Source organism: Notechis scutatus, chromosome 2 (genome assembly GCF_049901735.1).
Source record: "Notechis scutatus isolate UNSWTSFEM ecotype Mainland chromosome 2, rNotScu1.2, whole genome shotgun sequence".
NCBI lineage: Eukaryota > Metazoa > Chordata > Lepidosauria > Squamata > Elapidae > Notechis > Notechis scutatus.
The window spans coordinates 111,763,609-111,788,387 of record NC_142010.1 but is presented as its reverse complement, the minus strand read 5'-3'; the positions used below and the strand labels follow the sequence as shown (position 1 = coordinate 111,788,387).

At 37.8% G+C, this 24,779-nt stretch overlaps 1 protein-coding gene across 1 annotated transcript in view; it reads right to left on the bottom strand.

Annotated features, from left to right (window-relative positions):
- Positions 1–23,653, bottom strand: part of GRB2 (growth factor receptor bound protein 2) — a 56,012-nt gene extending 32,359 nt beyond the window's left edge. The window contains exons 1-2 of the mRNA XM_026667451.2: positions 23,320–23,653; positions 22,948–23,215 (exon numbers count right to left, since the gene is read on the bottom strand). Of these exons, the coding sequence (XP_026523236.1) occupies positions 22,948–23,025 (78 nt within the window). The 5' untranslated portion in view covers positions 23,026–23,215; positions 23,320–23,653. The remainder of the gene's footprint in view (positions 1–22,947; positions 23,216–23,319) is intronic.
- Positions 23,654–24,779: the final 1,126 nt, after the last annotated feature.

Sequence of the window (24,779 nt, the reverse complement as noted above, 5' to 3'; positions counted from 1 at the left end):
AGATGCTTTGAATTATGACACACCTAATCCCCAAGCAGCATGACCAGAAGTAAAGGACTGTGTCTATGATAGCTAAAAATATTTGGAAGCATCAACTTGTCTACACCTGTTTAGAATTTGAAGTACATGCTATCACAGCTTCAATATGTACAAAGACAAAAAAACAAGTAAACCACAAATTACAATTGTCTTCTGCTGAGGTGATATATATACTTTACCTCTGTAAAAGACAGAATCTGGAAATTCAAGATGCAGTCCAAATGTTGACATAAAATTGACTTTTATACCTTGATGTTTAAGTAGAGCATGTCTCTTTTCACCAATATCCTGACTCTTTTCCTATCTAATGTAATAGTTAAAATACATTTTATTTATATGGATATTACCAACTTCGTAATAATCTCTGCACATACAATTCCCTTTTATCCATCCAATCCAAGTTTTGTCACCAGTCCAAATTCCATTCATTGGCTTTTGCCATTATGCTTGCCTTCTGCAGTGTTCTTTCTTTTAAAAAAATTTAGTGCTCTAGGCTAGAAAATGGAAATGGCAAACCATTCCTGTAATACTGCCAAGAAAGCTATATGGATGTTTCTAGGAAACCATTAGAATTTGAGTTCAGCTTTAAAAAGATTTGACGTTACTGCTTTTATTAGCACTGACTGCTGCTCTGAGATTTATTTATTAGAGTGGCATATTAAAATTATTTAATTTTTAATTAAGAAACAAAACAATTGTTACCAATAATAAGGTTGGAACTTCTGTAAACAGCTTCTTTCTATTCCCGAGTTCCATTAACTTGGACGTTTGGTGATCTATTTGCCATATTAAGACTAATGCAATCATTTTTGAACTTCCTGATAGAAATTAAACATGTAATCAACAATTAGGGTCACATGTCTTCAGTTACTGCATTTTCAAACATAGGCAGGAAGGTGGGGGAGAAATGTATTCCGCAATTATACTCAGGCACTTTTTTTTTTTTTTTTTGATAATGGCTTTCAAAGATGAGGAAGTTACAGAAATAGAATACAAATAAATCTGTAGATGAATGTTTAACATAGTAATTATTTTGGTCAAATTTGTATACCTCCCTCCCCTGCTTCCAAAGGTATAAATGTGATTTGTTCCACTTTATAGGATTTTTTTTAACCCCAGAGCTACCTTGTGAGATATAGTAAAAGACAGTTATTCTCTTAAGATAACTTTGCCTGTTTAAATGGAGATTTGAACCAAACTACCTCTTGTCCAGGAACAATAGTTTTCCCAACTACATTATCTAAACTCATATTTAACCAGTGGAAAGAAGTGTGTGTGTGTGTGTGTGTGTGTGTGTGTGTGTGTGAAAAGGCACATTACTGAATACAATTATTGCATAAAACTAGTTTTCTCAGGACTATAACAGTTCCCAAACAGAGATGAACCAGCAGGCTTTGAGTCCCAAGCACAATTTTCTCTGCTTTTTAACATATTAATCAATTTACAACAAATTGTATTACAATAAACTACAACTTTCAAATTTTAAGAAATTTCTAGCTCTCCTAAACGCTGAGTTAGGAGATTGGTTGTACAATTACCACATTCACATTTGAATAACTTTATGTCATCATTCTCTGTAGCCTATGGATAAAATTAAAGCAAATGACCAACATGCAGACTGAAAAAGGAAATAATTGTTGGAAAAAATAAATCAGGAACCTTCTGTTTTATCTTTATTGAAAAACAGTTATTACTATTATTTCATTTTCCATAAATGTAGCGGAGTTGTACCATACTTTATAAGTTTCCCACACCAGTGGTCACCAACCGGTGGGCCACGGCCCACTGGTGGTCCGTGAGAAAATTTTGGTGGGCCACAGAGAAATGGCCGCCCCAAAGCAATTAATCCAGGCTGCGCGGGAACACAAGGCTGTGCCGCCCACATGGCCCACCCACCTGCTGGCTCCCACCCTTCGGCTGAGTGCAAACCTGTAAAAAGCAGCGCAGCCCTCGCCAGCCAGGACGAGGTGGTGGTGCTGCTGCAGCAAGAGGAGATGGTGGCACAGGCGAGCTGAAGTGGTGATGGAGATGGCTGGAAGGTGCAGGAGCATCACCCTACTTGCACTTGCAATTTTTTAATATTAAATTTATATTTAATATACAAAATAAAAGTTTTATATTAAATATATTATCTTTTTTTAAAAAAATCATATTAGTGGTCCTCGGGATTTAAAAGTATGAGTTTGGTGGTCCCTGAGGTCCAAAAGGTTGGCGGCCCCTGTCCTACACCATCAACATAGCTGGGATCCGGATGCAACCAGCTATAGGAAAACTAGACAGAATGCAGAAGTCAAAAAGGATGTCATTAAGCATGGATCAGAGTGACCAGAAGCCACATGCCAATCTTGACAAACATTGTATAATAAAGCTACTGCTTGTTCCAAGTGTGGAAGTTGTGGAGCTCTCTATTATAAGCCCCTTTTCTTCATCATTCCCAGTCATGATGTGTAGAGCAATGCCGTTTTTTAAAGGCTGAGAAGAATTTCAGAAGCCATGCTCTGCATGCTTTATCTTCTTCTTCTTCTTCTTGTTGTTGTTGTTATTATTATTACTGCACATGCAATCCAACACAAAATCTGAAGCTTCAAGTCCAATTATGCATTTCTAAGAGAACATTTATGACATTCAAAATTTAAATAAGGCAAAATAGCTGATCAATGTTGTCCAAGTATAATGAATTCCAAATCCTAACCAACTCATTATTACTTAAGCAACACTGTTCACAATAACTTCACCAGATGCTTATGAGGGAGTACTTTTACACAACTACACAATTATTACTACAGTATTTACTTAGATTTCATTTTCTTTAGATAATCTTCACTACCTATAATTCTCTATTTTCACATACACTACACTCAACAATCCTTTCACGCTGAATTCATTCATCTGCTGTTGGAGGAAAGCAAGGACGGAGAACAATGCAGACACGTATAGAGCCAGCAGATCAATATCACTTCTATTTATCCTTATATACAGCTGCTTATAGTAATACGGTCATAGTTTATATACAAAATGCTAAAATGACATCTTTGAGAATACTTTAACAGTTCTTTGCCAGCTAATTTTTTTCACCCACCCACCCCATTCCACCACCTCCAACTACTTTTAGTTATAAATAACTTTTGGAAAGTTTATTGTGTTCTCTTGCTACCTCGTCTGTTTCCGGCTCTTGCAAAAGAGAAATTATTTCCATTTCACCCAAATTAACTGAACTACCTGGGTTTCGCCTTGCAAGGGTACTCAGTTCAAGGCTACCATATCCAGTCCTGGTTTTATTCCTTTTCTCCTCCATTTGGTGCAGGGTCCCTTTAGCTGCTTCATACTCTTTAAATCATGGATCATCCAGGTTTCCTGTTCCTCTGGTCTCCTCTCTTCTTCATGGGCTGCAATCTTGGTTGTTTCTCACACTCTGTGCATACAGGTAGTCCTCAGGTTATGACCATAACTGAGCCCATAATTTCAGTCATAAATTGTGATGGTTGTCAAGAGGATCACCTCATGACTGAACCTGATTTGATTACCTTTTCTGAGGTCACCATTAAGCAAATCTATTGTTTGCTATGTAGTGGTTTTTGCAGGAAACCAGAAGTAAATGTCAGTTTCGGGGCGGGGGTGGTGGTTTGTATATCACCGTTACATGACTGTGGGATGTATCAACCAGCCTTAAATGCAGGCCAGTGGTCGAATGCCTAAATTGTGGTCACATGACTGCAGGGGCATGGGGCAGAGGGTAGAGTTTCTAAATTAGGTTATAAATCCCATTTTCAGGGGCATTAATATAACTTTGAATGAGCACTAAGTGACCAGTTATAAAATTATACTTTTATAATGGAAATGAGCTGTAGCTAATGAAAGCATATGCTTTTTAGTACATTAATAGGGAAAGGTGCTACCAGACTCATCCCCATTTTCTGGTGTCATATCTAACAAACTCTCCTACATCTCCTCCAGGATCTGAAAGACACTCCTCCTTTATGGAATTCATTCTACTCTGCCTACATATATTATCTCTGGTCTATTTATGTGCAGAACATGAGGTGCTTCTAAATAGTTTGTTCATTCCCCCTCCCCCACTCTGCCTACATGTATCTTTCTCAGCCACCATCTCTTTCACACACAAAAATAAATACCACACGCGCAGGCGCACACACACACACACACACACAAATTGTCTATATAAACTTCCAATTCTCAAGCATAGCCGCTCACCATGCCATCCTTGCTGCGAAAACTTTCATGATACACATATATTTATGCAACAAGTTTAAGTTTTCACAAATATTTGGATGCTTTCTTACAGAATTTTTTTAAAAAAATGATAGTAATAATCCATCACTTTTCTGGAAAATTATTGGAAGATGTCAATGTTAACAAAAATATTGTGCTGCTAAAAAATATACAGCACATCCTGACAACTATTGGGTTTTTATCATGCAACAGCTTGCTTACTGATGAAAGCATCTGATTATCTGGGCAAAAACATTCTACATTGTTTGATTCTGATACATCACTTTGACTCTGATTCAGGTTTGCAAGATGGCTAAGGAAAGATGAAAGGAACAATAAAAAAGCAATGCAAGCTAAGCAAAACAATCTGAGCCAAAGGAAAGCATATCTAGATAAAATATCTAGGCAAGATACAGAGGCGGCCTCAATGGCTTGAAGATGAAAAATTATAGCAAACTGAGATACTATCAGAAACAAATGCCAGATAGTAGCTATTGTTCTACTCTTGGTTTTCGTAACATTTAAAGGCTTTTATAATCTAGAATCTCACAAAGACTCAACTGTTAATTCTTGGCATGTCAGCATCTGTAAAAATTACTCATCAGAAACACTTTTTCTCTGTAAATGATATAATTCTTAAGAAGCATTTGCACCAAGACAAATTCCTTGTGTGTCCAATCACACTTGGCCAATAAAGAATTCTAATTAACTAAACTGCTTTTGCAGCTAGCATTTCTTCACATGCCACCCTTCTGAATTTATATCACTGTTTAGTAGGTTATCCTTGCAAAGATTTTGAGGAATCTGGGGGAGATTGCTAAATCTTCAGTTCCATACACTGAAATAAGGATTTTTAAAATTTCCACTATTAAAAAAAAAGTAAACTTCATTAGGAGAGATGCTTTGCTACAATGCCTACATAAAACACATGCATAAATAAAAAGTGGCTTGACTCCCATTTGAAGTGTAGCCTCAGCATGCCACAGAAAAAGCCCTGTATAGCCCTTGAGCAAACAAAAGGTGTGTACTCCTTTAATGAGTCTGGGCAATCAGACTCAAGAAGCTCTTACTCATTTTCAAAGAATAATTCAGACAAAAGGATAATGACTGCCTATCACTTAGAAAATTGCTTTAGACTTCATGCTAAAATAATTTGAAAGGTTCTTCCTATAATATGGTGGCTCAATTGTTTTAACAGCTATGATTAAAGATAACATTCTCCAAAACATGAGTGTGCAACATACAATTCCTTTATGAAAACGATTTGAATATTATGAAGTGGCCACCTCGTATTAAACACACACAAAAAGTTCTGAAGCAGACACTGGAGAAAAAATAGACAAACTATGTAAAAGGAGTTTCATCTTCATAAAGCAATGAATACAGACAGCAATTACATAAATCAATACACATTATGACTTAGGCTTTAAGAAGCAAATAATTTTTTCCCAAGAGATTCAGGTTCCATGCTATATAATTTTAAGAGCCACTAAAACACAGAATTTAAAAATTAGAAAAATATACTGCAAAAGTGTTAAGAGAAACCGATGAAGAAAAATAGCATTAAAAGCCTACTTGTAAGTATTCAGATTTTCTCACCTTTCTAGAACCTAGTCTGCTTTCTACAGGTTTCAAGGGCCTGCAACATAGCACCCTACCTAACCTTGTGAAATACAGTAATTATAAATATTAAACCCACAAGATCAATAAAAGGCTACCTAATCCTACAGATGATTAAGCAAGTTTTGAAAACTAGCTATGCAACTCAAACACCTATGGCCAGTAGTATCCTTACTGTTGTAATAGAAGAGCCCAGTGGGAGAACATCTTCTCATTCCTATTTTCTCCAAGGGGTAAAACAGAGCAAAAAGATCTGCAAATTGTAGTTCAAATAAAGTCATAGAAGCTTCTTAGAAATCTTATGATTCTTGAACACCTACAAATTAGATGTAATCTTAACTCACAAATGAATAATACAAAAGCAAGGAACAAAGGTTTTATTGCTTAAACTTAACTCACTAAATCAGTGATCCCCAACCTTTTTGACGCCGCGGCCCGGTACTGGCATCAGCTGGGCGCCCGCCCGGTACCGGCATCAGCTGGGCGCCGCCATCTTTTTGATGAAAAGTGCTTCCGGTGACCTCACCGGAAGCACGCTTTCATCAAAAAGATGGCGGCGCTAGCGCTCGTGAGCTTTTCCGGTAGAAATGGCTTTCTACCCGGAAAAGCTCACCGAGCGCTGGCGCCATCTTTTTTGATGAAACGTGCTTCCGTGAGCTTTCACCCGAAAAGCTCACCGGAAGCACTTTTTCATGAAAAAAAGATGGCGGCGCCCAGCAAGCCGCGGACCGGTAGGAGTTGTTCCGCGGACCGGTACCGGTCCGCGGACCAGTGGTTGGGGACCCCTGCACTAAATGATAGTTGGATGGCCGACAAGCTACTATAAATCTCAAAATCAACATAAATGAAATATATTTCACTTAAATTTGTATTTGTTATTAGAAATGTTTTAAATACTAAGTATTTTAAATACTAATAAATCAGAGGTGAATATAAGAACTTTGTATCTTTTGAAAGAAAAACATCATACCTCTGTAATTTTTAGTTTAGCTAAAATGTTGATACTCAACAAAATAGCAGCTGACTCTAATAAAGCAGCTGTAGCATTACTAACAAAACTATAAACCACATCAATATTACAGGTATTCGATTAAACCAAATGCAGAAAAATATTTGGAAACTGGTCACCCTCATGAACCATCCTTAATTTTTTTTCAGAACTATATTATGTGGAAAATAAGCTTTAAGACAGGACATAAGGTTAGATATGGTAATGAAGTGACATTACTAACATGCTTAAATGTATCATTTTAAAAACATCTTAGTGATATCAATCCCGCTAGTTGTATCTAACATAATGCTCCCTGTCCATAAATTTTAGAAGAGGCAGTTCTTGAAATCTCTATGCAGGTCCTAAAGTGCACATTTTAAAAATTGTTTTGTAATACACCATAATGATTTCAATATTCATATACAGTACAAGATCTTTGTTGGCAGGCTGGAAGAAAAAGTAACGTTTAAACAAGAGCCAATTTCAACAGTTTTAAAAGCTGATTGATACAGCATTAGGGGACTTAAAGAGGAAATATGATTTATCTCATCATAGGCTGAAGTGTAAAATTAAATTTCATTAAGATTGTTGCACATAACTCTCCAATGTGATAGACAATCTTACCACTGAAAAATACAATAAACACATTCTTTTACTATCTTAATATTTTAATATTGAACTTTTGATTGAAAATTATATATATTTCTGAAAAAGACTGATGATTTTAAGATAGATCAAAGATTGCATATAAGATTTAGGAGACTGCATTGGACGCCATTTTATACGTGTTGGGTGTCATGTGGTCCTTCCAGCGTTCAATGAAAACTCTTTGGTTTATGTAAGGTGTGTGATTAGGTCTCAAAGGGTTAAAATTGATGCTTTTAATGCAGCTGTGGTGGATCCAATTTGAAGTATGGGTAGTCCTCGATTTACAACAGTTCATTTAGTGACCATTCAAAGTTACAGAGGCATTGAAAAAAGTGACTTATGGCCATTTTTCACACTTATGACTGTTGCAGCATTCCCATAGTCACATGATCAAAAGTCAGATGCTTGGCAACTGGTTCATATTTATGATGCACTGTCCTAGAAGATCCCCTTTTGCAACCTTCTGACCAGCAAAGTCAATAGGAAAGCCAGATTCACTTAACAACCGCAATGATTCACTTAACAACCGCAATGATTCACATAACTGTGGTAAGAAATGTCATAAAATGGAACAAAACTCAATTAACAAATGTCTCACTTAACAACAGAAATTTTGGGCTCAATTGTGGTAGTAAGACGGCGAGTACCTGTAATAGCCTTTCTCCACCAGAGTTCTATGAAATTTTTAACTTTTAACTTTGCACAATGCTAATATTCACTGTGATGGACATTTTTACGCACCAAGCCTATTGCTTTGCTATTGGTGGTAAACGTTGCATGTTGATTGTGTTGTACAGTTACGCAGAGTATATTTTTTGTATATTTTGCTATCTTTATGCAGGGTTTCCCTAATATCCAAAAAATTATTTCAAGGATTCTTCAACAGTGAAAATATTGAAAGGCCGAGATAAGGTGTGTGATTAAGGCTGGAAAAACCAATGTTCAAGTCCATTTATATCATGAAAGCATACTGGGTTAATTTTGGACCTAACCGTTCTTTCCCAGCTTAATCCACCTAAATTTGTTGTTGTGGGGGGAAAAATGGAGTAGGGAATGAAATATATGCTGTCTTGAGTACATACCATTCTGGAAGGAAGGCAGGATATAAATCAAATTATAAAAAATTACTTTGTGTTGCTTTTGATGTTATCATTCTATTTTTAGATCAACATGTTTGTACTCCTTTTATATTGCAAAGAAAATTACAAATGCAGTTAATTAATAATGCAACAGAATTAAGTAAATACTAGTCTTCATTTAGATGCAAGAATCTGGAGAAAATAGTCTCTCAGATGTATTTAGTACAAACAAAATAACTTGAAAATAACTGCAGTCTTTCAAAATGTATCTGTAATTGCTTAACTGTCTGTTCCAGGTTTATGTACCTAGCCTACCTTACCTCATACTTTCCATTTTGTTTGTGCTACTGGTATACTGGCAAACTACCAGATATTATTTGTATGAGGGCTGTGCAGCACTTTGGACTCAAGTGCACGAAGGTGTTTCAGAGTGCATTTGAACCACTTATGTAAAACCTGTCTGTAGCTATTTAAAAACGTCTCTTTTTTCCTTTGATTTTGTGGCTGCCTTCTACAGCTGCAATCTGATCCCCCAAAATCCCACACAGTCACTTTAAAAGTGGGTTTGGCAGCCATTACCTGAGTTCTCCTGCGTGCTAAAAAGATACTGGACAAAAATAGACACATGGTTGGAAAAAATGATTAAACAATATATAGATTTGAAACCTGAAATATTTTTATTAGGAATGGCACCTAAAGGTTACAGTAAAGAAAAACATATTTAATCATACACGTATTAACAGCAGCTAGAATTGTATTTGCTCAGAATTGGAAAAATGACAAGATACCAATAGAGGGAAAAGTAATTGAAAAAATATTTGAATGTGTAGAAATAAATAGACTAACATTAGAAATTAAAGAAAAAGAAGAATCTGAATATTACATGGTATGGGATTTATTTTACCAATGCTTAGAAAATAAAACAAATTAAAATGGATTAGATGAATATGTAAAGCAATAAGAGAAGATTGTAAAAATAGATACATTGGATATTACTTATATGAAAATGTGATTATTGTTATATTGGTACATTAATAAGAAGAGTATTAATTATAAACTAAGCATATGAAATATGTACCTAATCAACACATAGTTGAAATGGAATGGATTTATCGTATTTAATTTTTTTTTTTAAACAAAACCCTTTTTTTGCATTCAAGTCTGAATTGCTGCAGAACCCTAACCTTAGGTGCCCTATCTAACTCCTAGCTTATCATCTCCCTCTATATAAAAAGAAAGAACCAGGTTTGTGTAACCCAGAAGTACTACTTGATTAATTCCTGGTATATTTACAATCCTGAAACAGTCTAAAAGCCTAATAATCAAGCAATTTAGAAATAGTTATCTGTTTAGAGTTGATCCTTATGCTAGGCAAGACACTTTAGAATTCTACATTTTGAAACATGTCAGTGTTCTAGTATTACCGAAGTTTACCCATACTACTTCCCAGAACAATGTAAGAACAAAATATTAAACTGCTGCTATCATGAAAAATTAAAGTTGATTTAGTCAGACTTACTATTACAACTGCTAACTCAGCAATAACTCAAGAGTAAATCTTCCACCGCCCAAAGTGAATTGCATGAGTGGGCAAGCACTCATACACAATCCAGAAACATTATGGTACAAATATAAGAAAAGTATCAAGCAGACCCACACAAAACTGAACTTACAGACATTTAATTAAATGTCTGGGAGTATAATGACACAATTGTAACGTACGTCAACTGAAAGCTTTTCTCCACAATTAGTTGTTGCAATAACTCCAGCATACTTTGCTTTTTCTCTATAAAGATACTGTTCAGTTTAAGGACCAGCAGCACTGCTGGAACCCTACTGAAACAGTTTATTTTCATCAATACACATAAGTACAGCAATTCAGGTAGAGTACTACAACTCCCTAGCAATCCACAACATAAGGCAGGTAGAGTTGTTCTGTCAGCTGCCTCCTTCCTGGGCTTTTGTGCCTTCTTCCCAGCCCCCACCTTCCTGAATCAGTCCTTGCCTACAAATCAGCAAACTGCAGGGGAACACCTTGCCTGGAAGATAAATAAAAGGAATAATATCCTTGAAGTTTTTAGCTCCCTTTCTTAAATCCACAAGTATGATAGCAATATGATTTCTCCTCTGCCTGTTTAGAGCCCTCCTCTTGCATTACTTTTGGCCTATTCAAACAACAAGACATTCAGTTATTTCTCTGCAGACAGGTAGGGCTGGGGAAGTGCCCCTTGGAAACCAGCTAAGATTCAGCTTGTACATTCTCAGAAATAAAACCAGGTTTTAGGGGAACCTACAGCCTTGCAAGTGCATACACAGATGAAGCCTTACTCTGCTGCTACTCTATTATTATAGAGCAGGGGTATCAAGCTGGATTTCTTCAAAGGGCTGGATCAGCATTGTAGTTCTTCTCCATGGGCCGGCCGGGGGTGCGGGGGAGATGAGATGGACACCTCCTGCAGCATCCTGCCAGCCAACAGGGTGCAGGAGGCCCTGGTGCCCCCGCCTCAATGCCCCATTTTGGCCAGCAGAGTACTGCAGGAGGCTGTTCAGGGAGAAAATGGGGCACAGGGAGGAGACGCGAGCACCCCCCCCCCCAGCGTTCCAGTTTGGCTGCCAGAGGCACTGCAGGCCGGTCCTTTCCTATTTCCAGGCCGACCCCCAGGCCAGATTTAAGCACCCAGATCTGGCCCATGGGCCTTGAGTTTGACACCGCTGTTATAGAGTAAGGACTCTACATGGGGCTGCCGTTGGAGAGTATCCAGAAGCTTCAGATGGTGCAAATTGCAAAAGTAAAGTTATGTATGCCCCTAAAGCAATTTACCTCTGCTGTGTTGCTGGTTTGCTTCCAGGTCCAATTCAAAGTGCTGGTTTTGATATTTAAAGCCCTTCATGGCATGGGGCAGTTTTCTGCCTCTCTCGGATTACCATCCTCCAACCCAGCGGTCGCCAACTAGTGGGCTGTGAGAAAATTTTGGTGGGCCGCAGAGAAATCTCACCCCCAGAGCACCCCCGCAAAGCAATTAATCCAGGCTGCGCAGAAACACAAGGCTGTGCCGCCCACATGACCCGCGGGAACCCTCCCCACCCACTCACTCCTTACTGGGTAAACTTGCCTGCTAAATTGCTATTTTTCCTTTTTCCGACCATCATCTGTTCTGCTGTGCTGGGAGATTTAGATTAGCTAGGAAGCAGGAAATGGTTGGATTTCTTGCTTTCTAGCTAGTCTTTAGATCTTCGGCTCAGCACAGCCGAACCTCCATTAGGACTGAAGGTTTGCTTGGAAGCAAATTCAGTGCAGACTCACGGCAAGCAAATTTGAGAGACTGAGCTAGCCGATGGCAGACAGATAGATCACTGAATGATTCTGTGAGCAACTCAATCTGCCTGCTTTGCCTGATTTTGGGTAAAAGTTGCTCTTTTTTTAAATAAAAAATTCAATATTTACATGCATGGTGTGTTGTGAGTTAATTTTGTGAGTTTGCTTGCTAGCAAATTTTATGTGTTTGCTTGCAAGCAAATTTTATGTGACAGACTGAGCTAGCCAATGGCAGATAGATAGAGCTCTGAATGAATCTGTGATTCTGTGAGCAACTCAACCTGCCTGCTTTGCCTGATTTTGGGTAAAAGTTGCTCTTTTTTATAAAAAAATTCAATATTTATATATGTATAATACATACAAGCCATGCCCAGCCAGCCACACCCACAAATTAGGCCACGCCCAGAGAACCGGTTAGTGGTCCCTGGGATCTAAAATTATGAGTTTGGTGGTCCCTGAGGTCCAAAAGGTTGGTGACCCCTGCTCCAACCCATCTGTCTGGTAGAGAAGGCATGCTACAGGAAATTGTATAGGGCAAATCACTGGAGGTGGGCCTTCTTTGCCATGGCGTCCACCTTGTGGATTTTTCCCTACTGGAAATGAGATTAGCTCCATCCCTTTCAAATTTGTGCAAGCCCCTCAAGACCCGGCTATACTATCAGGCCTCGAGGCCTCAGGGAACTGGAGAGATTTTCTGATGGTTCCCTTACTGTGGTTAATATCATCCTCTCCTATTTTGTGTGCCATTTGATAGTTACTATTTTAATTGTGGGTTTTTATGTATTTCTTGATTTATTTTATTTGAGTGCTGTATGCTGTCCAGAATCATATGTGATTTGGGCAGCTATAAAAATATGACAAATAAAATAAATGTTTCAATGGTAAATATGGTAACAGAATGCCTGTAACTATCGAATTTTAGACTTTTTGTGTGTCTGTTTATTTCTATCCTATCAAATCCAGATTCTTTGTTGAAATAATTACAGGAATATAAAATGTGAAAGGCTGAGAACCACTATACTAAAAGAAATGCAATTACAATTATTTTAAAAAGTCAGATGCTTCATTTTATGTAATCGTTCTAATGTTCTACTGGTACTTTATGAGTCATTTTAGTCTACTTTAAATATACATGCAAATTAAACAAGGGCTATGGCAACAGAGATGTTATTTGAAAATTTAAGAAACAGTGTTTCCAAATATAGAAGCTACATTTGTGCATTTATAATACAACAGGTTCTTCCTAGCTAAATAATTACCTTCATCAATAATATAGTTTTTGAGTGAAATTCTTCATGTTGCTGTTAAAAAGAAACTGCAAATGAACGTGACTGTGATAGATTCTATCTATCTATCTATCTATCTATCTATCTATCTATCTATCTATCTATCTATCTAATTCATTGGCTGCCAATCTTACCACAGGGAGACATACAATATTAAAAAATAAAATTATGTAAATAGAATGCTACAAAGCTATAAACATGCAAAATATAACATACAAAATACGATAGCTAAAAGATGGGGAGGATGGCAGCAAGATGGGGGAAGTGAGATTTGATATTAATCTATAAGCCACCTCCAACATAAAGCCTCTCCTTTGGTGCCCCAAGCCAACTGGCAGAGCCAGGGCTTTCTTTCGTGTTTACAATCCACAGAAACCACAACGCCTTTATTTCACCCTGTGATGATGCTGGTGGAAAACCATGAAGCCTTAAATCAGACTGCCCCCAAAGTATGCTCTTGTTACATAGCCAGGAGGGATCTGCTGTGTATTACTGCCTACTCTGCTTTATTGTCCCAAATTCCAAGGTCTGTAATTGGCAATTGGATGCCCATTCCCAGCTCACATAACTGATTGTTTGCAAAGCCGCCACCAAATGCCACCCTGCAGCTCTGCCATTATTATTGTTTTTTGCTCCATAGGGCTGTCAATTATACAACCTCTGTAAATGAACAATCAATCAATCAATCCCTACACACTGCAAAACAATTGCAAAATATTCAGTATGCTATTGCTTTCAATTATCCATTTTATAAAGCATCATCCCACCATAAAGTGACTGAAAGATGGCTGGTCATTCAATCCCACATAGCCATATAGCCAGTATCACCAGAATGTGACTACAAACATACCTACTGACAGCTCTCAGACTGAACTGTTATGCTTAGGAATACAATAAGGCTAGCAACATCAGACCAGCCCCTCCTGTGTTTGGGGCAATAAAAAAATAGTTTACAATGACATGACTTAATGTCACAGAACACCAGGCAGCTACAGAGAAAACACAAGAGCTGAGTTCTTACACTACAGTTCATTTACAATTTCCAATCTATTTGTCAAGCCAGTCTTTAAGTATACCAGCTGCCTGGATAGCCACCCTGTTAATCAACAGGAAAGGAAAAGTAACTGTGAAACCTGGAAATCTAATCTTCCTTATAGAGGATTGAGGGGTGGGAGAGGCAGGCAGAGGATGGGAGGAAATGGTCCCACAGGAAATCAGCCAATTGGACCACATTATTCACAAGAGTCAGAAGCTATCATCTCAGGCCACCTCCCCTGTGTGCACTAATGAGTCCTGTATCACTTATATGCAGATTCTTGAGATAAGATCATTTGGAAATCACTGCTACAATGGAGAAGCATGAAAAACTGCCTTTGAGCTGCTTTGACTGCAAGGTGATCTGAAATACAGATGGAAGTAATAGGCCACATGAAGTGGGACCAGTGGGTAGGGTATGTTCTTGGAAGGTCAAGGAGGCATTGTGAGCCTGGCTATAAAACTGCCCCCCCCCCCAAATAAAGACCACTATAAGCAGAGATGCCATACCACTGTTGGACCGCATCTTCATTTTGATCCCTGGAGCAATACAGTAAAAGGGATGGAAGAGAAGATTTAAAAAAAAAGCCTAGTGAAACTGTATAATTATTAGGCTCACAAGATTGGGGTGGGGGCTGTTACCAGCTTACATTATTAAAAGGATGTGCACTTGTCAAGAATGGTATTTTGTCTCTCTGATCAGTCACTGATCAGCTCCAGGAGGAGCATGTTAAAAAGACATTAAGAATTCTAACATGCAGGAATGTTTACAACATCCATCCACTTCATCTGCATCATGTGAGGGGGGGGGGGGGAATTACAATATGCTATGCTGCTCAGCTAAAGGACAGCACTAGTAAACCATTTCAAAAGCGAGGCAGAGTCAGGCTGAGCTGCATATGGATAGGGGACCACCAGAGAACAGCTATTATATTCACAGGCATTAGGTTAATACTTATTGGTTCTGCTCCTCCAACCTAACAACTGTGCGCAAATAATGGCAGCTTGCTAACAATGTAAAATTTAAAAAAACTGCTCCAAAGCAAAGCTCCCCAAATTAATCCAAATAATGAAAAATTTCCCTTGTCCAGTCTTGTCTGACTCTAGGGGGTGGTGCTCATTTCCGTTTCTTAGCTGAGGGAGCCAGAATTGTCCAAAGACGCTTCTGTGGTCATGTGGCCAGCATGGCTATAAGTTGAGGTGCATAGAATGATGTTACTTTCCCACCGAAGTGGCACTTATTGATCTACTCGCATTTGCATGCTTTCAAACTGCTAGGTGGGCAGGAGCTGGGGTGAGTAATGGGAACTCAATCCATCATGAAGTACTCAGGTCTTGAACCCAGGCTGGGTTCAGCTTTCTGGCTGACAAACTTAGTGTCTTTAACTGTCAAGCCATCATACCCCTAAAATAATGAAAAGCCAACTGAATCTGATGTAATATTTCAAATTTTTCTTTAAGAGATACTACACTGCACTTGGAATAATAATGCAATAAAGTATTGTTTCATTCAAAATCAAATATTTTTTCTGCACTGGATTGTTTTATCCAAAATAAAATAGCATAGTGGCCCTTAGCCAACAAGCACCCAACCTCATGACTGCATCTTCTGGTCCTTCTCCCTTCAACATTAACCAGTCTAGGAAACAGCAGGTCCTATATGGTAGCTTTAATTGTAACTACAACAGGAAGATATCACCTTTGTTCTCTGCAATGTCATTCTTATGACCGACAAGCCAATCTACTCTTGGCAATATCCTCCCTAGGTCTCCTACAATTCTGGACTCCCAGAAACAGTCAGATTGTAATCCGTCTGTTGTAATATGGCTATCTTAATCCCTTTATCTGGGGAGATAGTAAATCCTAGAGTTATGTTTGCATACTACCAAGGGTATGAATACCAAGAATTGAGAAATACTGTCCTATAACATAAGAACATTATCTTTTCCCCCCAATTATCATAAATACATTAAATTATAATTATAAATACATGAACTACTGTTAATTCTTGTGCAAATAGGTGCAGATTTTTCACTAATTTTATGCTTCCTTATAATTCCAGTAGGCATGGCTCTCTTACGCCCCCCAATTAATACCGTTATTTCCCAGAGTGGTTACTCCATAAACCCTTCAAAAATATGAATTGAATTTAAACGCGAAATGTCATTCAGAATTCATCAGCCAGAATGGCCTTTAACCAGCCAGAATGGCCTTTAACTATGTAAAATTCTCTTGTCCCCAAATTGCAGGGCAGCTGCTCAATCTCAGAAAAACACACAACTGCTCTGGTGTTCCTGAGAAGTGCAACATGCTTACACATTCCAAGTCATGTTTTGCTCTTTGAATCCAGACCTCTGCAGAACCTTAATTATTAACTCCATTATTCATTTCTAACTCAACAATATAGTATTACAGAAACTTTTAATGATAATTCAGTTTTTATTACTTTGTGATTTAGAAATGAATATACAGTACATAAACATGAATCCATGGAATATGATGAACCATAGTGGTGCAGTACTGCAGACTACTTCTCCTGACTGCCGGCTGACTGCAATTTGGCAGTTCAAATCTCACCAGGCTCAAGACTGACCCAGCCTTCCATCCTTCCAAGGTGGGTAAAATGAGGATCCAGACTGTTGGGGGCAATAGGCTGATTCTGTAAACTGTTTAGAGAGGGCTGTGAAGCATTGTGAAGCGATATATAAGTCTAAGTGCTAACAAGCTATACATTTAATGCTTCACCATATAATCAATAACTACAGATATGCATTTAAGAAATAATTGTGATATATTCATATAACATTCTTTTAAAATTTCTTTTAATTTTAGAATGTTGCATGAACCTATTCACTTGTTGTAAATCATGGCTTCTGGCTTAACCAATATGATATATTCAATAATGTGGTTAAATAAATCATGGTTTAGGGCAGTGGTGGCTAACCTTTTTGGGCTCCTGTGCCAAAAATTGTGTGTGTGCTTGCATGCTTGCACTTGCGTGCCAGCACCCAGAAGGCAATGCGCGCGCCCCCATGCCCCCTATGCATGTCCGTTTAGGGTAATACAGCTCATTAGTCTTAAATATTAATAAAGATGCCATTGCTATGTTGGCAAAACATTTTCAAAAAAGATTTTAAGATATTCTTTCCCACTTTTTAAATTATAAGGAGGATCATATAGTGCAACTTTTGGGTCAAAAATATATCAGAGAAAAAGCTAAATTAACCTCCAGGATGTTAATTTCCCAGGTACAGAGAATGTGAACCACAGTCGGGTTACTGTGTAGCAAACACAAGAGATATATTCAATTTGCTGTTTTTAGAAATGAACTTTTATCAGATTGCCAACTTCAACATGACTCTGCAGCAAATAACAACAATCACACTGTGAAATGGAAAAGGAAGCCTAGGTAAGAAACCTTATTATTACTTGCTGACCTCATTCATCTTATGTTACACAAATATGTTCCTTATACAGTGAACTTCAACATTCTTTTTATGCAAGAACTGAAAATGCAAGATCAGCAACAATTCTTTGGAAACATACAATTCTATTTGACTTCTAATTCAAAAGAAACAGAACACGCATACTGCAAAACAATAACGTAAATGCCATTTTAAAATGTGAACATTAACACACATGCGGCATGCCCCTTCTAAATGGATGCCAACCCTCCCCAGCTGATATTTGTTGATTTTTTTTAAGCAACATATCTTCAGTTAGATGACAATACATCTTATTGCTCAGGTTTGTCAACATAGTAATCATGCATTTTCAACACTCTAATTTTAGCAGCGTAGTAAGCACTTTACACAATGTTTTATATCTCTACTGATATTGTCTAAGTAGTAAAAATACAGGGCATCTATCCCTAGAAAATAAGCTGTTGCCTATTCTTATGATGTGCTACAGTATATTAAATCAAGATAAAGGATGGACTTCATTTCATTATTAACCAGGGGAAATATGGACATCTATCCTTTCTCCACCATGTGCCAAATCATAAGCAGTATCGATGCACTTTATATCTGAACAGTTGCCAGCTGGCAGAGATCCCAACAGAGTAAGAATTTATTTGCCAGAAGCACATTAGGTTTTAAGCAATAATACCGGGTAGCCTATTGGCCTTCTCAATTGCAGCCTACAGAAGCTAAAATACCAAAGAAGTATTATGAAAAATATTCTACATACAAGTTATAAATTAATCAGACAACATGGTTAAAAATTGACCCAACAAACACCTCTAAAATACAACAATATCCAAGATATACAGGAAATGAACTTCACATTTTAAAATGGATGTATTTATCTGCAAGTATTAAAGCAGTATATTTCTAGTTTTCAATTCCTACATTGAACGTTATATCTGCAGATACAAGTTGTCATGAATGTTTTTTATATCTATTTTGGAGGTTTCACCATTTCTTAGGAACTCAGAACTCTATGCATAATATTAACACATCAATTTTTTTAAAATTATTTTTTAATTGACATCCTGTTTTCTATTCAAAAGAATATTGAAGAGAGGTTAACATTTACAGACCACTGAATGAAACATTATAAAGTTAAAATGCTAACATTAAAAATCTTGCAAAAATATATTTATTATTTGAAATATTTATATAGCTGTCCATCTTATATCAAACTCTGGGCAGCTATCAGTCAAGAATTAAAACATCACTAATGAAACAATATAAAAACCATATTAAAACTACTAAAACCATAAACATTAAGAATAAAAACCTAGCACCATGTAATGTTTCCAACACAGTCACCTCCTCCTATCTCAGAGCTGAGGGGAAAAACCAAACCTTCACTGCTATTTGGAAGGCTAGGAGGGTAGAAGCAAGAGTGTTCCATAGGGCAGGGAAAAGACATGGAAAAGACATGCTTTCTAGCTCCCATAAGGTGGCAATATTTAAAGGAGGGAACTAGGAGCATGTCATCCAATAAGTATCTTGCCTTCTCTTCTAAAGGCAGACAGAGGTTATGATCCACAACCCACATTCCATGCATTGTAGGGTCTTGAAAATGATCCAGAACATACTTGAGGTTTTAGATATGACAAAATGTTGCAGCCCATCTTCTTATAAATCAAAAGTACATTTCTTTATTCTTACAGTATTGATCATCAGTTCCTTTGTTCAATTTAACATGCTGGTTATATATTTTGTGGCCTAAGGACAAAAACAGGAACAATTACTAGTTTCGAGGTCCCACATAAGACAAACACAGGATGTTTTGTTCCGAGCTCCTACTCTCTGGCTTTTAATATATGATTTTTGTCACTTTCTCATTTTAAGGCTGTTCTCAAATTATATGGTATAATTATTTTTCCTCTTTTCTTGATTTTATTATGTATTGACCTATTTGCCTAGTTGGCAGACGTTCATAAATGCAACAAATTATGTAAAACAACATGCCTAGTTTAATGTCGCTTGGGAGAAATATAAAACATGCCATCTGAACAATACAAAAATAGTTTCTAACATTTTGTAAGGCAAAAATTTTTAAAAATGTTTTCTTTGCCAGATAGCACTATATCGTGACAGTTGATTGAAAATAGACACATTTCCTTATTTTCAAAGTGAGAAGCAAAACTGATCATACTATAATCTCACACATACAAACAGAGCCGAACACATTTACACAATTTTCAACCAAAAGTTCATTTGCTTTTAGAACATAACCACAAGGTAGGTAACAGTTGCAATTCAAGTAACAGCCAAGAACTGAATATGTGCATTTCCTGCAAATAACATTTTTAAAGATGGCTTACTGAAAATCTGTCTAAGAAAATGCATTTTGTTTTCTTCCCCAAATCTATGGAAGGACATTTCTAATCATTCAAGTGTTGAAGAGCAATACAAACCTATTCCTTTTGAAAATACCATTTTGAAAACATACTGAGAATGACACGTTATAGTTAAAATAATGTGAATATGGTTAATACAGATAGTCCTCAACTTATGACCACAATTGAGCCCAGAATTTAAGTTAAATGAGAAATGTATTGAGTTTTGCCCCATTTTACAACTTTTCTTGCCACATTTGTTAAGCGAATCACTACAGTTGTTAAATTAATAACACTGTTGTTAAGTGAATCTGCCCTCCCCACAGACTTTTGCTTGTCAGAAGTTTGCAGCCGATGATCACATGACTCCAGGACACTGCAACCGTCATAAATATGAACCAGTTGTCAAGCATCCAAATGTAAACCGTGTGACCATGGGGATGCTGCAATGGTCGTAAGTGTTAAAAGTCATGTCACTTTTTTCAATGCCATTTTAACTTCGAATAGTTACTAAATGAACTGTTGTAAGTTGAGGACTATCTATATATGTTCATCAATATTCTTCAGTGTGTCTATATAAGAAATGAAGAAATAATTTAGCAAGATTGCAAATCTAAACATATTAACTTCTATGACATGTCCTTCTCTTTATAATTCCAATGTTTTATATATATTTTATTAGTTAATAGAAAAAAGTAAAAAGACAATAGGTTGGTAAAAAAGTACAACATACTTAATATTAAAATACATGTAATAAATACCAAAATCTAAATATATTTACTTGGAAATCATTTCATATGCACAAGAATTAAATGGAATGCATCATTGTCAATTCTAAGACATGTTTAATAAAAGACTGATAGAGTGGAGAACAGTATCACAAGATACGTAATTTCTTGCTAGATTCCAAACCTCTTGCCTAAATCCTGATTTGAAAAAAGAAAGGTTCATTAATTTACATTAAGTATATTAATTACCTAACAAGAACTGTGGAGCATAATGATGTGTGGGACCCAGCCAAAATTATTAAATTGTCAGATATTAATTCTAATAGGAAATATACCTATTTTTGGATCCAAGTGTTGGATGAAACCAAGGAAGCAATGCAATATGAGATGAAGTAAGGCTTCAATGCATATTCTTTAAAAAATGATTCAACAACTGTGCTGCTATATTCAACGTTGCAGGCAAGGATTTTAAATAGGAACTTGAAAGGAATACCATTCTTCAAGGCACAGTGGGGGAGGGGGGGTTCCCTATGATTTGATTCCCTGACTAAATGTTAACCACATTGGAAGGAATCTATGAATATTAGTTTTCCTTCCCCACCTCACCTGAATTAGATGTACCACATTATTAACATTGAAAACCATTGAGTCTTAATGTCTGGATCAGATATTAATAAATGTCATTGGTAAAAACAAATAAGGAAGTTCCAAATATAATTAGTGACTAAACTATTCACATTAATATTTATAATTCAATCTAATATGAACCCAGAAAAAATAAGACTAATCTGATTTCTTTAAGCCCCCCAGCTCTTCTTTGGCTCCCCAAATATGGCATCTCAATTTTATCTTTTGTTAATACAAAGGAGGACCAAAGACATTTATAGTTTGACATTATAAACCCCCCATCCTAGAGCTTAAGCATGCCTGATTTAACTTTTTAAATACATATCCATTTATTTTAGTCACCATGTAGCCTCTAGACAGAGTACACATTTTTAAATTGAAATTATTGTCCTGCTGCATAATGAAATAGTTGTATTTTGTTAACTACAAACTGTTCCAAAACTTTTAATATACTTATAAAAATTATGAACTATATTCCAGAAAAGGTTAAACGTACTATATTATAAATGTATCTGGGAGCTCAACAACTATCATTGTGTTATTAGAAGCTTAACAAAATAAAGACTTCAAATAGATGAAGTTTGTACATGAAATCATGTATTCATTTTCTTCTATATTAACTGAACTTACAAGCAGATTCTGATTATCTTTGAGAGGAAACACAGAAAAGAAAAAGAGTGGCTTTTTTAAAAAATAAAGATCTCCAAGATCCCTTCTTTCCTCAGTAATTCTAAGGAAATAGAATAAGAAAAATATAAGGAAAGCTGCAATGTGTTCATGGGGTGTATTATTAGTAAAAGGAGCAGTAAAGTCGTACAGGACACTGAACTGTGGCAGTGTTTTTTATGGCAACTTCCCAGAGGCCTTCAATTCTCAGAATCCTTAACTAGATAACAAGCCTTGCTGGGGAATTCTGGGAGTTGAAGTCCACCCACAAAGCTTTCTTTCCAAGACGCATTCATGTTACCTCCAGTTGATAGATGCACATACATATAAAAAAACCACAGTTTAACAAAAACCATGTCGCCAGAAGGATATGAATAGCAGAGAGCGGTGGCAGCAGAATATTTCCAAGCAGCCCTGATAGCAAGTACGAAGTAAAACTGCTGTTCTTCGCCCTCCCTGAAGCATTACAACTCTTTCTCGCTTACTAGCAGGGAATCTGACACTAACCAAAGAGGAAACAGACAGTTAAAATGGGAAGGAAATAACTGACAACTACCCAAACCTGCAATATCACACAGCCAAGCGGCATGTATGTGTATGTATATATATATATATATATGAAGGTTAGCGCAGCTCGACCACCCACCGCCCCCGACCTTGACGCGGAAAACAGTGCCAGCCCACAACCTGAAAGGCAATTTCTATCCCATCAACTTGAACAAAGCCAAATTCAACGTGTGGGAAGGAGGCGGGGAGCGCGATTGCCAGGCAAAGGTCTCGGGAGCGATGTGACGGAGTTTCTGGAGACCAAACCCATTTCGGAGAAAGCCTGAAGAGGGCAACCTCGGCTTCTTTGTGCACCGCCTACCCTGCCTACCCTCCACTTACCTTCAGAATATCTCCCCGTTTGAAACTGAGCTCATCGTCCGCGGTGGCTTTGAAGTCGTATTTGGCGACAGCTTCCATGCTGGGGTCGCTCTCGGATGGCCACGAAGAGGAAAAGGCGCTCCCTCGCTCTCTCCCTCCCGCCCTCGAAGAAGCCCTTCTCCGGGAACGCCCGGTTTAGCTTTGCCTCTCGTCCGCGCCGCCCTTTCTGCCCGACTTCCGGCTCGGTCTTTCGCATAGACAAGGGGAAACAAGCGAGGGCCAATCCGCCCTAAGAGGGAAGGAAGAGAGGGAACATTGAAGGAAGTAGCCCGGATCAATGACAGGGACCGCGCCCTGCACCTCTTCCCTCCTCTCGGCTCGGCTCAGCTTTACCGCTTCCTCTTTCTTGCAACCTCTCTTTTCGGCTCCCGGCGCAGGCAGGAAGCGTCGACTGGCATCCACTACGGCCAATAGCAGCCCTCCTTGAGGGGACGGACCCAAGGTCCCCCTCCCCTCCCTTCCAGCCCACCGAACAGGATAGGGAAAGAAATCGGGCCTGCTCAAGCCCCTCCTCCTTCTCCTCGCTCTGCAAGCGGCTGGTGTCGCTCGCCCTCCGAAGGGGAGCCGACGCATAAAGCCGGGCTGAAAGGACGCTTCTTTAGAGCAGGCGGCAAAAAAAAAGCGACTCTCTCAGCCTTGCATGTAGAAACCGGAAGCTCTCTTCGTAGAGATAAATGTTATACACGCACACGCAACACACATGTAGAGAAGGGGAAACTCTGAAGTCACCCGATCCAAAAGCCGAACGTTGTACGTATTTTCCTGTTCTGAAGAGATGCCAACTCAACCACCAAAAGTCTAGCTGTACAGAATTAAACATAAAACGCCTCCCGTGGTCTTACTCTGTAACAGGACTTGGTGTTCCCTTTTCTATTTAAAGGCCAAGGGTACGTCCTGAATAGAATTGTCTAAAATAAATTCAGGGTTGGGGATATGGGGTGGGGGTCGAATCCATTTGTTTTCAAGTGAAGCACAGCATCGTGCTTAGATTTCACATAGTAAACTACAAACGACTTGACAAGTTTTCAGGTGGGGAAAAGCTTGCTTTCCAAAAGAGACGAAATAAACCTTTACCCTATGCTATTGGCCTCTACCACACCATTCCTCCATTGGTCAGAGAAAATATTGTTCCCAACTTCCCAGAGTCGCAATTGATCTTGCATATAGTATCCTTTGACAAAAAGAACAGCTGTGCCAGAACTTTAAAAAGATCCATACTGTATAAAAGAATATTTTGAAAAGAGAAGTATAAGTCGAACTGCTCAGTTAACAATTTACCAGACAGCCTTTAGTTTAGTTCTGTTTAAAATCTGATGTTCAAACAATTTAAAAATATCATTTAATTTATTGCACAGGGAGAAAAACAATATTCAAATATAATAAACAAAAACCATAACTATATTGTGGCAGCTTACAAACTAACCCATTCATTACTGTATAAACTTACAGACACACCCCCTTCAAACAAATGGTATATTTTAAAGGATGCATAATTGACTCCAACAGTATTTTGGAAGGAGCCTTACTTTTTACATCGTTTTACTATCCAATAAATTTAAAGCAGCAGTAGGATTCAAAAATTTTTACTACAGGTTCTGTGGCTTGGTGGGCATGGTGTGGCTTGGTGGCGTGGCAGGGGAAGGATGCTGCAAAATCTCCATTCCTTCCCCACTCCTGAGGGAAGGTTACTGCAAAATTCCATTCCCTCCCCACCCCACTAACCTGCTTTCCAGCTCCGTTCTCCCTTGCAGGGCAACAAAAGAAGACTCAGCCGATCAACTGGGACTCAACTG